General features: G+C 51.3%; 1 protein-coding gene across 1 annotated transcript in view; it reads left to right on the top strand.

The window, feature by feature from the left end:
• Nucleotides 1-9,569: 9,569 nt before the first annotated feature.
• The window catches only part of LOC144675823 (upstream stimulatory factor 2-like), a gene marked incomplete at its 3' end in the record, with an annotated part of 45,069 nt that continues 39,377 nt past the window's right edge, over nucleotides 9,570-15,261 (top strand). Inside the window, exon 1 of the mRNA XM_078536394.1 lies at nucleotides 9,570-9,963. Coding sequence (XP_078392520.1) covers nucleotides 9,932-9,963 — 32 coding nt within the window. The remainder of the gene's footprint in view (nucleotides 9,964-15,261) is intronic.

Genomic DNA, 15,261 nt, shown 5'->3' with positions numbered 1-15,261 from the left:
TGCAGTGAGTGTGATCAGTGTGATCCTGCACTGAGTGTGTTCAGTGTGATCCTGCAGTGAGTGTGATCAATGTGATCCTGCAGTGAGTGTGTTCAGTGTGATGCTGCACTGAGTGTGTTCAGTGTCATCCTTCACTGATTGTGATCAGTGTGATCCTGCAGTGAGTGTGTTCAGTGTGATCCTGCAGTGAGTGTGTTCAGTGTGATCCTGCACTGAGTGTGTTCAGTGTGATCCTGCACTGAGTGTGGTCAGTGTGATCCTGCACTGAGTGTGTTCAGTGTGATCCTGCACAGAGTGTGATCAGTGAGATCCTGCAGTGAGTGTGTTCAGTGTGATCCTGCACTGAGTGTGTTCAGTGTAATCCTGCTCTGAGTGTGTTCAGTGTGATCCTGCACTGATTGTGTTCAGTATGATCCTGCACTGAGTGTGTTCAGTGTGATCCTGCACTGAGTGTGTTCAGTGTGATGCTGCAGTGAGTGTGTTCAGTGTGATGCTGCAGTGAGTGTGTTCAGTGTGATCCTGCACTGAGTGTGTTCAGTGTGATCCTGCACTGAGTGTGATCAGTGTGATCCTGCACTGAGTGTGTTCAGTGTGATGCTGCAGTGAGTGTGTTCAGTGTGATGCTGCAGTGAGTGTGTTCAGTGTGATGCTGCAGTGAGTGTGTTCAGTGTGATCCTGCACTGAGTGTGTTCAGTGTGATCCTGCACTGAGTGTGTTCAGTGTGATGCTGCAGTGAGTGTGTTCAGTGTGATGCTGCAGTGAGTGTGTTCAGTGTGATCCTGCACTGAGTGTGTTCAGTGTGATCCTGCAGTAAGTGTGTTCAGTGTGATCCTGCACTGAGTGTGATCAGTGTGATCCTGCACTGAGTGTGTTCAGTGTGACCCTGCAGTGAGTGTGTTCAGTGTGATCCTGCAGTAAGTGTGTTCAGTGTGATGCTGCACTGAGTGTGTTCAGTGTGATCCTGCACTGAGTGTGATCAGTGTGATCCTGCACTGAGTGTGTTCAGTGTGACCCTGCAGTGAGTGTGTTCAATGTGATCCTGCACTGAGTGTGGTCAGTGTGATCCTGCACTGAATGCGTTCAGTGTGATCCTGCACTGAGTGTGGTCAGTGTGATCCTGCACTGAGTGTGTTCAGTGTGATCCTGCAGTGAGTGTGTTCAGTGTGATCCTGCACTGAGTGTGTTCAGTGTAATCCTGCACTGAGTGTGTTCAGTGTGATCCTGCACTGAGTGTGTTCAGTATGATCCTGCACTGAGTCTGTTCAGTGTGATCCTGCACTGAGTGTGTTCAGTGTGATGCTGCAGTGAGTGTGTTCAGTGTGATGCTGCAGTTAGTGTGTTGAGTGTGATCCTGTACTGAGTGTGTTCAGTGTGATCCTGCACTGAGTGTGATCAGTGTGATCCTGCACTGAGTGTGTTCAGTGTGATGCTGCAGTGAGTGTGTTCAGTGTGATGCTGCAGTGAGTGTGTTCAGTGTGATCCTGCACTGAGTGTGTTCAGTGTGATCCTGCACTGAGTGTGTTCAGTGTGATGCTGCAGTGAGTGTGTTCAGTGTGATCCTGCACTGAGTGTGATCAGTGTGATCCTGCACTGAGTGTGATCAGTGTGATCATGCACTGAGTGTGATCAGTGTGATCCTGCAGTGAGTGTGTTCAGCGTGATCCTGCAGTGAGTGTGTTCAGTGTGATCCTGCAGTGAGTGTGTTCAGTGTGATCCTGCAGTGAGTGTGTTCAGTGTGATGCTGCAGTGAGTGTGCTCAGTGTGATCCTGCAGTGAGTGTGTTCAGTGTGATCCTGCACTGAGTGTGTTCAGTATGATCCTGCACTGAGTGTGTTCAGTGTGATCCTGCACTGAGTGTGATCAGTGTGATCCTGCAGTGAGTGTGTTCAGTGTGATCCTGAACTGAGTGTGTTCAGTGTGATCCTGCACTGAGTGTGATCAGTGTGATCCTGCACTGAGTGTGATCAGTGTGATCCTGCAGTAAGTGTGTTCAGTGTGATCCTGCACTGAGTGTGATCAGTGTGATCCTGCACTGAGTGTGTTCAGTGTGATCCTGCACTGAGTGTGTTCAGTGTGATCCTGCACTTAGTGTGATCAGTGTGATCCTGCAGTAAGTGTGTTCAGTGTGATCCTGCACTGAGTGTGTTCAGTGTGATCCTGCAGTGAGTGTGTTCAACGTGATGCTGCAGTGAGTGTGTTCAGTGTGATCCTGCACTGAGTGTGTTCAGTGTGATCCTGCAGTGAGTGTATTCAGTGTGATGCTGCAGTGAGTGTGTTCAGTGTGATCCTGCACTGAGTGTGATCAGTGTGATCCTGCACTGAGTGTGTTCAGTGTGATCCTGCAGTGAGTGTGTTCAGTGTGATCCTGCAGTGAGTGTGTTCAGTGTGATCCTGCAGTAAGTGTGTTCAGTGTGATGCTGCCCTGAGTGTGTTCTGTGTGATCCTGCACTGAGTGTGATCAGTGTGATCCTGCAGTGAGTGTGTTCAGTGTGATCCTGCAGTAAGTGTGTTCAGTGTGTGATCCTGCACTGAGTGTGTTCAGTGTGATCCTGCAGTGAGTGTGTTCAGTGTGTGATCCTGCACTGAGTGTGTTCAGTGTGATCCTGCAGTGAGTGTGTTCAGTGTGATCCTGCAGTAAGTGTGTTCAGTGTGTGATCCTGCACTGAGTGTGTTCAGTGTGATCCTGCAGTAAGTGTGTTCAGTGTGTGATCCTGCACTGAGTGTGTTCAGTGTGATCCTGCAGTGAGTGTGTTCAGTGTGTGATCCTGCACTGAGTGTGTTCAGTGTGATCCTGCACTGAGTGTGTTCAGTGTGATCCTGCAGTGAGTGTGTTCAGTGTGATCCTGCACTGAGTGTGTTCAGTGTGATCCTGCAGTGAGTGTGTTCAGTGTGATCCTGCACTGAGTGTGTTCAGTTTGATCCTGCAGTGAGTGTGTTCAGTGTGATGCTGCACTGAGTGTGTTCAGTGTGATGCTGCAGTGAGTGTGTTCAGTGTGATGCTGCAGTGAGTGTGTTCAGTGTGATCCTGCAGTGAGTGTGTTCAGTGTGATCCTGCACTGAGTGTGATCAGTGTGATCCTGCAGTGAGTGTGTTCAGTGTGATGCTGCAGTGAGTGTGTTCAGTGTGATGCTGCAGTGAGTGTGTTCAGTGTGATCCTGCACTGAGTGTGATCAGTGTGATCCTGCACTGAGTGTGTTCAGTGTGATGTTGCAGTGAGTGTGTTCAGTGTGATCCTGCAGTGAGTGTGTTCAGTGTGATCCTGCACTGAGTGTGTTCAGTGTGATCCTGCAGTGAGTGTGTTCAGTGTGATCCTGCACTGAGTGTGTTCAGTGTGATCCTGCACTGAATGTGTTCAGTGTGATCATGTAGTGAGTGTGTTCAGTATGATCCTGCACTGAGTGTGTTCAGTGTGATCCTGTAGTGAGTGTGTTCAGTATGATCCTGCACTGAGTGTGTTCAGTATGATCCTGCAGTGAGTGTGTTCAGTGTGATCCTGCACTGAGTGTGATCAGTGTGATCCTGCAGTGAGTGTGTTCAGTGTGATCCTGCACTGAGTGTGTTCAGTGTGATCCTGCACTGAGTGTGATCAGTGTGATCCTGAAGTAAGTGTGTTCAGTGTGATCCTGCACTGAGTGTGATCAGTGTGAACCTGCACTGAGTGTGTTCAGTGTGATCCTGCACTGAGTGTGTTCAGTGTGATCCTGCACTGAGTGTGTTCAGTGTGATCCTGCAGTGAGTGTGATCAGTATGATCCTGCACTGAGTGTGATCAGTGTGATCCTGCAGTGAGTGTGATCAGTGTGATCCTGCAGTGAGTGTGATCAGTGTGATCCTTCACTGAGTGTGTTCAGTGTGATCCTGCAGTGAGTGTGTTCAATGTGATCCTGCAGTGAGTGTGTTCAGTGTGATCCTGCACTGAGTGTGTTCAGTATGATCCTGCACTGAGTGTGTTCAGTGTCATCCTTCACTGAGTGTGATCAGTGTGATCCTGCACTGAGTGTGTTCAGTGTGATCCTGCAGTGAGTGTGTTCAGTGTGATCCTGCACTGAGTGTGTTCAGTGTGATCCTGCACTGAGTGTGGTCAGTGTGATCCTGCACTGAGTGTGTTCAGTGTGATCCTGCACAGAGTTTGATCAGTGAGATCCTGCAGTGAGTGTGTTCAGTGTGATCCTGCACTGAGTGTGTTCAGTGTAATCCTGCACTGAGTGTGTTCAGTGTGATCCTGCACTGAGTGTGTTCAGTATGCATCCTGCACTGAGTGTGTTCAGTGTGATCCTGCACTGAGTGAGTTCAGTGTTATGCTGCAGTGAGTGTGTTCAGTGTGATGCTGCAGTGAGTGTGTTCAGTGTGATCCTGCACTGAGTGTGTTCAGTGTGATCCTGCACTGAGTGTGATCAGTGTGATCCTGCAGTGAGTGTGTTCAGTGTGATGCTGCAGTGAGTGTGTTCAGTGTGATGCTGCAGTGAGTGTGTTCAGTGTGATCCTGCACTGAGTGTGTTCAGTGTGATCCTGCACTGAGTGTGTTCAGTGTGATGCTGCAGTGAGTGTGTTCAGTGTGATGCTGCAGTGAGTGTGTTCAGTGTGATCCTGCACTGAGTGTGTTCAGTGTGATCCTGCAGTAAGTGTGTTCAGTGTGATGCTGCACTGAGTGTGTTCAGTGTGATCCTGCACTGAGTGTGATCAGTGTGATCCTGCACTGAGTGTGTTCAGTGTGACCCTGCAGTGAGTGTGTTCAATGTGATCCTGCACTGAGTGTGGTCAGTGTGATCCTGCACTGAGTGTGTTCAGTGTGATCCTGCAGTGAGAGTGTTCAATGTGATCCTGCAGTGAGTGTGTTCAGTGTGATCCTGCACTGAATGCGTTCAGTGTGATCCTGCACTGAGTGTGGTCAGTGTGATCCTGCACTGAGTGTGTTCAGTGTGATCCTGCAGTGAGTGTGTTCAGTGTGATCCTGCACTGAGTGTGTTCAGTGTAATCCTGCACTGAGTGTGTTCAGTGTGATCCTGCACTGAGTGTGTTCAGTATGATCCTGCACTGAGTGTGTTCAGTGTGATCCTGCACTGAGTGTGTTCAGTGTGATGCTGCAGTGAGTGTGTTCAGTGTGATGCTGCAGTGAGTGTGTTCAGTGTGATCCTGCACTGAGTGTGATCAGTGTGAACCTGCACTGAGTGTGTTCAGTGTGATCCTGCACTGAGTGTGTTCAGTGTGATCCTGCACTGAGTGTGTTCAGTGTGATCCTGCAGTGAGTGTGATCAGTATGATCCTGCACTGAGTGTGATCAGTGTGATCCTGCAGTGAGTGTGATCAGTGTGATCCTGCAGTGAGTGTGATCAGTGTGATCCTTCACTGAGTGTGTTCAGTGTGATCCTGCAGTGAGTGTGTTCAATGTGATCCTGCAGTGAGTGTGTTCAGTGTGATCCTGCACTGAGTGTGTTCAGTGTGATGCTGCAGTGAGTGTGATCAGTGTGATCCTGCACTGAGTGTGTTCAGTGTGATCCTGCAGTGAGTGTGTTCAGTGTGATCCTGCACTGAGTGTGTTCAGTGTGATCCTGCACTGAGTGTGGTCAGTGTGATCCTGCACTGAGTGTGTTCAGTGTGATCCTGCACAGAGTTTGATCAGTGAGATCCTGCAGTGAGTGTGTTCAGTGTGATCCTGCACTGAGTGTGTTCAGTGTAATCCTGCACTGAGTGTGTTCAGTGTGATCCTGCACTGAGTGTGTTCAGTATGCATCCTGCACTGAGTGTGTTCAGTGTGATCCTGCACTGAGTGTGTTCAGTGTTATGCTGCAGTGAGTGTGTTCAGTGTGATGCTGCAGTGAGTGTGTTCAGTGTGATCCTGCACTGAGTGTGTTCAGTGTGATCCTGCACTGAGTGTGATCAGTGTGATCCTGCAGTGAGTGTGTTCAGTGTGATGCTGCAGTGAGTGTGTTCAGTGTGATGCTGCAGTGAGTGTGTTCAGTGTGATCCTGCACTGAGTGTGTTCAGTGTGATCCTGCACTGAGTGTGTTCAGTGTGATGCTGCAGTGAGTGTGTTCAGTGTGATGCTGCAGTGAGTGTGTTCAGTGTGATCCTGCACTGAGTGTGTTCAGTGTGATCCTGCAGTAAGTGTGTTCAGTGTGATGCTGCACTGAGTGTGTTCAGTGTGATCCTGCACTGAGTGTGATCAGTGTGATCCTGCACTGAGTGTGTTCAGTGTGACCCTGCAGTGAGTGTGTTCAATGTGATCCTGCACTGAGTGTGGTCAGTGTGATCCTGCACTGAGTGTGTTCAGTGTGATCCTGCAGTGAGAGTGTTCAATGTGATCCTGCAGTGAGTGTGTTCAGTGTGATCCTGCACTGAATGCGTTCAGTGTGATCCTGCACTGAGTGTGGTCAGTGTGATCCTGCACTGAGTGTGTTCAGTGTGATCCTGCAGTGAGTGTGTTCAGTGTGATCCTGCACTGAGTGTGTTCAGTGTAATCCTGCACTGAGTGTGTTCAGTGTGATCCTGCACTGAGTGTGTTCAGTATGATCCTGCACTGAGTGTGTTCAGTGTGATCCTGCACTGAGTGTGTTCAGTGTGATGCTGCAGTGAGTGTGTTCAGTGTGATGCTGCAGTGAGTGTGTTCAGTGTGATCCTGCACTGAGTGTGTTCAGTGTGATCCTGCACTGAGTGTGATCAGTGTGATCCTGCAGTGAGTGTGTTCAGTGTGATCCTGCACTGAGTGTGTTCAGTGTGATGCTGCAGTGAGTGTGTTCAGTGTGATCCTGCACTGAGTGTGATCAGTGTGATCCTGCACTGAGTGTGATCAGTGTGATCATGCACTGAGTGTGATCAGTGTGATCCTGCAGTGAGTGTGTTCAGCGCGATCCTGCAGTGAGTTTGTTCAGTGTGATCCTGCAGTGAGTGTGTTCAGTGTGATCCTGCAGTAAGTGTGTTCAGTGTGATGCTGCAGTGAGTGTGTTCAGTGTGATCCTGCAGTGAGTGTGTTCAGTGTGATCCTGCACTGAGTGTGTTCAGTATGATCCTGCACTGAGTGTGATCAGTGTGATCCTGCAGTGAGTGTGTTCAGTGTGATGCTGCAGTGAGTGTGTTCAGTGTGATGCTGCAGTGAGTGTGTTCAGTGTGATCCTGCACTGAGTGTGTTCAGTGTGATCCTGCACTGAGTGTGTTCAGTGTGATGCTGCAGTGAGTGTGTTCAGTGTGATGCTGCAGTGAGTGTGTTCAGTGTGATCCTGCACTGAGTGTGTTCAGTGTGATCCTGCAGTAAGTGTGTTCAGTGTGATGCTGCACTGAGTGTGTTCAGTGTGATCCTGCACTGAGTGTGATCAGTGTGATCCTGCCCTGAGTGTGTTCAGTGTGACCCTGCAGTGAGTGTGTTCAGTGTGATGCTGCAGTGAGTGTGTTCAGTGTGATCCTGCACTGAGTGTGATCAGTGTGATCCTGCACTGAGTGTGATCAGTGTGATCATGCACTGAGTGTGATCAGTGTGATCCTGCAGTGAGTGTGTTCAGCGCGATCCTGCAGTGAGTTTGTTCAGTGTGATCCTGCAGTGAGTGTGTTCAGTGTGATCCTGCAGTGAGTGTGTTCAGTGTGATGCTGCAGTGAGTGTGTTCAGTGTGATCCTGCAGTGAGTGTGTTCAGTGTGATCCTGCACTGAGTGTGTTCAGTATGATCCTGCACTGAGTGTGTTCAGTGTGATCCTGCACTGAGTGTGATCAGTGTGATCCTGCAGTGAGTGTGTTCAGTGTGATCCTGAACTGAGTGTGTTCAGTGTGATCCTGCACTGAGTGTGATCAGTGTGATCCTGCGCTGAGTGTGATCAGTGTGATCCTGCAGTAAGTGTGTTCAGTGTGATCCTGCACTGAGTGTGATCAGTGTGATCCTGCACTGAGTGTGTTCAGTGTGATCCTGCACTGAGTGTGTTCAGTGTGATCCTGCACTTAGTGTGATCAGTGTGATCCTGCAGTAAGTGTGTTCAGTGTGATCCTGCACTGAGTGTGTTCAGTGTGATCCTGCAGTGAGTGTGTTCAATGTGATGCTGCAGTGAGTGTGTTCAGTGTGATCCTGCATTGAGTGTGTTCAGTGTGATCCTGCAGTGAGTGTATTCAGTGTGATGCTGCAGTGAGTGTGTTCAGTGTGATCCTGCACTGAGTGTGATCAGTGTGATCCTGCACTGAGTGTGTTCAGTGTGATCCTGCAGTGAGTGTGTTCAGTGTGATCCTGCAGTGAGTGTGTTCAGTGTGATCCTGCAGTAAGTGTGTTCAGTGTGATGCTGCACTGAGTGTGTTCAGTGTGATCCTGCACTGAGTGTGATCAGTGTGATCCTGCACTGAGTGTGTTCAGTGTGATCCTGCAGTAAGTGTGTTCAGTGTGTGATCCTGCACTGAGTGTGTTCAGTGTGATCCTGCAGTGAGTGTGTTCAGTGTGATCCTGCAGTGAGTGTGTTCAGTGTGATCCTGCAGTAAGTGTGTTCAGTGTGTGATCCTGCACTGAGTGTGTTCAGTGTGATCCTGCAGTAAGTGTGTTCAGTGTGTGATCCTGCACTGAGTGTGTTCAGTGTGATCCTGCAGTGAGTGTGTTCAGTGTGTGATCCTGCACTGAGTGTGTTCAGTGTGATCCTGCACTGAGTGTGTTCAGTGTGATCCTGCAGTGAGTGTGTTCAGTGTGATCCTGCAGTAAGTGTGTTCAGTGTGTGATCCTGCACTGAGTGTGTTCAGTGTGATCCTGCAGTAAGTGTGTTCAGTGTGTGATCCTGCACTGAGTGTGTTCAGTGTGATCCTGCAGTGAGTGTGTTCAGTGTGTGATCCTGCACTGAGTGTGTTCAGTGTGATCCTGCACTGAGTGTGTTCAGTGTGATCCTGCAGTGAGTGTGTTCAGTGTGATCCTGCACTGAGTGTGTTCAGTGTGATCCTGCAGTGAGTGTGTTCAGTGTGATCCTGCACTGAGTGTGTTCAGTGTGTGATCCTGCACTGAGTGTGTTCAGTGTGATCCTGCACTGAGTGTGTTCAGTGTGTGATCCTGCACTGAGTGTGTTCAGTGTGTGATCCTGCACTGAGTGTGTTCAGTGTGTGATCCTGCAGTGAGTGTGTTCAGTGTGATCCTGCACTGAGTGTGTTCAGTGTGTGATCCTGCAGTGAGTGTGTTCAGTGTGATCCTGCACTGAGTGTGTTCAGTGTGTGATCCTGCAGTGAGTGTGTTCAGTGTGATGCTGCAGTGAGTGTGTTCAGTGTGATCATGCACTGTGTGTTCAGTGTGTGATCCTGCACTGAGTGTGTTCAGTGTGATGCTGCAGTGAGTGTGTTCAGTGTGTGATCCTGCACTGAGTGTGTTCAGTGTGATCCTGCACTGAGTGTGTTCAGTGTGTGATCCTGCAGTGAGTGTGTTCAGTGTGATCCTGCACTGAGCGTGTTCAGTGTGATCCTGCACTGAGTGTGTTCAGTGTGTGATCCTGCACTGAGTGTGTTCAGTGTGTGATCCTGCAGTGAGTGTGTTCAGTGTGATCCTGCACTGAGTGTGTTCAGTGTGTGATCCTGCAGTGAGTGTGTTCAGTGTGATGCTGCACTGAGTGTGTTCAGTGTGATCCTGCAGTGAGTGTGATGCTGCAGTGAGTTGTGTGAGTTGAAGCCTCCCTGTGCCTGTGGGGAGTGAGTGAGTGAGTGAGTGGAGCTGAGTGAGTGAGTGGAGCTGAGTGCAATCCTGTGCAGAGGGAGAGTCTGTTCCAGCTCTTGCAGGCAGCCCAGTCTGGGGCCTGTGGGCCTCAGTGCTGCTGCTGCTGCTGCTTTCAGTGCAATGCTATTTCCCCACCTCTGTGTGCCTGGGCTGGGGGTAGGAGACAGACCGGTGCCTGGCTCTTCTCACGTGTCCATTTTGGGATCTCACATGACCCTGTTGTTTGGCCCCGTGATCAAATCTCCTTCGAAATTCGAAATTTTGCAGCTTTCTTTGACCACATGGATATGTTAGACCAAGCCCTGGACAGCAGGTAGGTGGGGGAACTCTTTGCAAAGGGGGGGGCAAACTCCCAGGCAGTCTCCCCATCGCACACATTAAAAAACAAGATTGCAACAGTGGGAAGGAGAGATTGTCACCACCAACTTTCCAACAAAAAAATAATAAACTCTAATCATTGCAAAAAGGGAGGGAGGAAATCAATCTTTGCAGGGTTAAAAATTACATCGCTTTATAATTTTTAATTTTTTTTTTGGCCATCATTTATGTAAATCCAAATATTCAAAGCCCCAATTTTTAATTTTTGATTTTGCATTTCAATATTTGCAAATCTCTCTCTTCCTCCCCCCCCCCCCAAAAAAAAACCCCCCCCACATTTTTAATTCTTGCTTTTGTCTTTTAGTTTTTGGGGGTGAGACGATCACTGTAAGTGTGGGCTGGGTTTTTTTTTTCAGTGTGTGTCTGTGTCTACACGAGGGAGCGAGGAGGCTTTTTTCTTTTAGGTGTCGCTTTTTGGGTTGTCCCAGGCAAGGGTCGGGAGTTTGGGGTTGGGGGGTGGGGGTCAGCGGTCTCCGGCCGTGTTGACGTTCACCGGGGGTGGGGGTTGGTGGCCCGGCGACAGCTCCTGACCCTCTCTCGCCAGCTCGCGCTTATCTCAAATAAACAATGACGCTTTACCTTCTCCCCGACGGCATCTCCGATCTTGGGAAGTTCCCGGTGAATCCGATCCGGTTGCCGGGGACCAGCCCGGCGGGTTGGATTCCCACCCACCCCCCCACCCCCTCTCCCACACACACACACACAACACAACACCGCCGGGACCTGTCACAACGTCACCGCCGACAGCGCGGAGAGAAGGAGGGATCTGAATTAAACAGGAGCCTCGAGACCCCGCTCCGCCATTCGGTAAGGCCGTGGACGGGTCAGGGTTACTGCCTCAGCAAACCCCCCCCGCTGCCCCCAAATCCCTCGACCCGCTGCCCCCATATCCCTCGACCTCCTCCCCCCTCGCTGCCCCCAAATCCCTCAACCCCCTCCCCCCTCGCTGCCCCCAAATCCCTCAACCTCCTCCCGCCTCGCTGCCCCCCAAATCCCTCGACCTCCCCCCTCGCTGCCCCCATATCCCTCGACCCCCTCCCCCCCTTGTCGATCAAAGGTCTGTCTCAGCCCTTCGATATATTCTCGGACCCGGCCTCCCCACTGCTGTCCCTGTGGGCTGGCCGGGGGGGTATTGGTGGGGGGGGGTGGGGGGTGCAGAGAATTGCACAGGCTGGTGACCCTCTGAGAGAAGAAGTTCCCCCTCTTCCCCCTCCCGTCATCTCCGTCTTAAACGGGAGACCCCCCTCGTTCTCAAACAGTGCCCCTCCCCTCCCCTCCCCGGTTCTAGATTCCCCCACGAGGGGGAAACATCCTCCCAGCATCCACCCTGTCAAACCCCCTCGGAATCGGATATGTTTCAATAAGGTCACCTCTCATTCTTCTAAACCCCGATGGATACAGACCCAACCTGCTCAACATTTCCTCACAGGACAAACCCTTTATTCCCAGGAATTAGCCCAGTGAAGCTTCTCTGAACTGCCTCCAATGCAGGTCTATCCCTCCCTCTGTAAGGAGACCAGAACTGTACCCAGTGCGCCAGGTATGGGCTCACCCAAGCCCTGTACAGCTGTAGCAAGACTTCCCGACTCTTGTACTCCGTCGCCCCTTTGCAGTAAAGATCAGCATTCCCATTGCCTCCTTCCCAATTACTTGCTGTTCCCGCACACTAGCATTTTTGTGGTTCATGGACAAGGACGCCCAGATCCCTCTGCATTCTGCGGCCTCTCTCTGTGTAAATAACGTTCTGCTTCCCTGTCCTCCCTGCCCAAGTGGACAAGTTCGCATCATCCCTCGTTTTACTGCATTGCGACAGCCAAATTCATGACCCTGACGCTCGGGCGGACGCGATTATATTAGCCCTTGGGAGGGGGCGCAGCCCCAGAATGATCCCCGGGGCTGACAGGGTTAAATCCCGAGGACAGGCTGCACAGACCAGGCTTGTGTTCCCTTCGAGTCTCGAAGGTTAAGGGGTGATCGAAATCGAGGGGGTTTAGGATGATTCAAGGATTCGATAGGGTCGACAGAGAGAAACTATTCCAGAACAGGGAGACGGTGACAGAGCGGTATTGTCGGAGGACGAGTAACCCAGAGGCCCAGGCTGGTGCTCGGTGGGGGGGCGACGGGTTCAAATCTCACCAGGGCAGCTGGTGAAATTTAATTTCAGTGAATAAATTAGGAATTGAAAGCGAGTCTCAGTCATGGTGACCGTGAAACTATCATCGCTTGTTGTAAAAACCCATCTGGGTCACTAATGCCCCTTTAGGGAGGGAAATCTGCTGTTCTTACCCTGGTCTGGCCTACATGTGACTCCAGATCCCACAGCGATGCGGTTGACCCTTAATTGCCTCTGGTAGGACCGAGGAAGCCCCTCAGTTCAAGGGTAATTAGGGACGGGCAACAAATGCTGGCCTGGCCGTCAAAGAATTTTTTAAAAACAAGGGGCGGAACCTTAAAACTCGAGCCAGGCCGTTCAGGGGGTGATGTCAGGAAGCACTATCTCCACACAGAGTGGGGGTGGAAATCTGGAACTCCCTCCCCCAGAAAAAGCTGCGGAGGCTGGGGGAAGATACCAGGGAGAAGCCGGAAGGTCCCAGTTTGGAGGGGCTGAGATATCAGTAAATTATTCATAAATTTGGGCTTTCAAACAATGAAAAGGTTAAATTTAAATAGGGGGATTCATACCGAGAAACTGACGGTTATATATACCTCACAAATGTAGCAAAACACACCGAAGGTGATTCACAGGGAACATAATTCAGGCCAAATTTAACCCCGAGACGCGTAAGGGGATATTAGGGACAGGCGACCAAAATCTTGGTCAAAGTGATCGGTTTTTAAGGAGCATCTTAAAGGAGGAGAGAGGGAGAGAGAGACAGACAGAGAGAGAGAGACAGACAGAGGGAGCGAGCGAGAGAGGGAGAGAGGGAGAGACAGAAATGGAAAGAGAGGGAGAGAGACAGACCGGAGAGCGGGAGAGAGAGAGAGAGAGGTGGAAAGGTTTAGGGAGGCAATTCAAGAGCTTAGGGCCCAGGCAGCTAAAGGCACGGCCGCCAATGGTGGTGCGATGAGAATCTGGCGATGGTCAAGAAGCCGGAATTGGAGAAGCGCAGAGATCTCGGAGGGTTGTAGGGGCTGGAGGAGGTTACACAGATAGGGAGGGTTGTAGGGGCTGGAGGAGGTTACAGAGATAGGGAGGGTTGTAGGGGCTGGAGGAGTTTACAGAGATAGGGAGGGTTGTAGCGGCTGGAGGAGGTTACAGAGATAGGGAGGGTTGTGGGGGCTGGAGGAGGTTACAGAGATAGGGAGGGTTGTAGGGGCTGGAGGAGGTTACAGAGATGGAGGGGTTGTAGGGGCTGGTGGAGATTACACAGATAGGGAGGGATTGTTGGGGCTGGAGGAGGTTACAGGGATGGAGGGGTTGTAGGGTGTTTTTTGAGTTGGCTGTGGAGGGATTTGCACGGGCAAAGGGAATTTCAGATTGGAGGTTGAATGGGGAACCGTCTGGGCTGAAGTGTCAAAATCCTCACCCTCAACGTCACGGGATCCTCAGCTGAAACTGGAGCCTGGATGTTAACCCCCCCACCAGCCACACACATACCCCATCTCCCCACCCACCCTCCCCGAGCCAGGGTTATTGGACTTCCTTTGGAATGTGAATGGACCTAGCTTCTCACTCGAGGACTGGGATGAGGGAGCGAGGAGTTTGTGTGGGAAACCAGATGGGAATTTGCTTTGAATGAGAGTCCTCGGCCTACTCGCGAATGAAGCCTTCATTAAAGTAATCTAGAAATATGTTTGTTAGTAAATTGCCTGTCACATCTCAGTGATGTCCCCACCACTGAGTGTGAGGAGGCGACACCTGCATTTCCCGAACTCCCTTTTTTGAAGTGTGGTCTCTGTTGTAATGTCAGAAATGCGGCAGCCAATTTGCGCACAGCAAGATCCCACAAATAGAAATGTGATAATGAGCCATAGCATTTCTTTTTAGTGATGCTGGATCAATATTGTCCCCAGGACACAGGGGAGAACTCTCCCCCTGCTCTTCCTCCAAAGATTGGCCGTGGGAACTTTTATACCGACCCGAGAGGGCAGGTGGGACCCTCGGTTCAGTGTCTCATCTGAAAGAGAGGACAGCCGACAGTGCAGCACTCCCTCAGTACTGACCCTCTGACTGCAGCACTCCCTCAGTACTGACCCTCCGACTGCAGCACTCCCTCAGTACTGACCCTCCGACAGTGCAGCACTCCCTCAGTACTGACCCTCCGACAGTGCTGCACTCCCTCAGTACTGACCCTCCGACAGTGCAGCACTCCCTCAGTACTGACCCTCCGACAGTGAAGCACTCCCTCAGCACTGACCCTCTGACAGTGCAGCACTCCCTCAGTACTGACCCTCCGACAATGAAGCAGTCCCTCAGTACTGACCCTCCGACAGTGCAGCACTCCCTCAGTACTGACCCTCCGACAATGCAGCACTCCCTCAGTACTGACCCTCCGACAGTGCAGCACTCCCTCAGTACTGATCCCCCAACAGTGCAGCACTCCCTCAGTACTGACCCTCTGACAATGCAGCACTCCCTCAGTACTGACCCTCCAACAGTGCAGCACTCCCTCAGTATTGACCCTCCAACAGCGCAGTGCTCCCTCAGTACTGACCCCCCGACAGTGCAGCACTCCCTCAGTACTGACCCTCCGACAGTGCAGCACTCCCTCAGTACTGACCCTCCGACAGTGCAGCACTCCCTCAGTACTGACCCTCCGACAGTGCAGCACTCCCTCAGTACTGACCCTCTGACAGTGCAGCACTCCCTCAGTACTGACCCTCCGACAGTGAAGCACTCCCTCAGCACTGACCCTCTGACAGTGCAGCACTCCCGCAGTACTGACCCTCCGACAGTGAAGCAGTCCCTCAGTACTGACCCTCCGACAGTGCAGCACTCCCTCAGTACTGACCCTCCGACAATGCAGCACTCCCTCAGTACTGACCCTCCGACAGTGCAGCACTCCCTCAGTACTGACCCTCTGAAAGTGCAGCACTCCCTCAGTACTGACCCTCTGACAGTGCAGCACTCCCTCAGTACTGATCCTCCGACAGTGCAGCACTCCTTCAGTACTGACCCTCCGACAGCGCACTGCTCTCTCAGTACTGACCCTCCGACAGTGCAGCACCCCCTCAGTACTGACCCTCCGACAGTGCAGCACTCCCTCAGTATTGATCCCCCGACAGTGCGGCA

Source organism: Cetorhinus maximus, unplaced genomic scaffold (assembly GCF_964194155.1).
Source record: "Cetorhinus maximus unplaced genomic scaffold, sCetMax3.hap1.1 HAP1_SCAFFOLD_1178, whole genome shotgun sequence".
Taxonomy (NCBI): domain Eukaryota; kingdom Metazoa; phylum Chordata; class Chondrichthyes; order Lamniformes; family Cetorhinidae; genus Cetorhinus; species Cetorhinus maximus.
The sequence above is the reverse complement of the archived record's forward strand: the minus strand, read 5'-3'. Positions and strand labels throughout refer to the sequence as shown.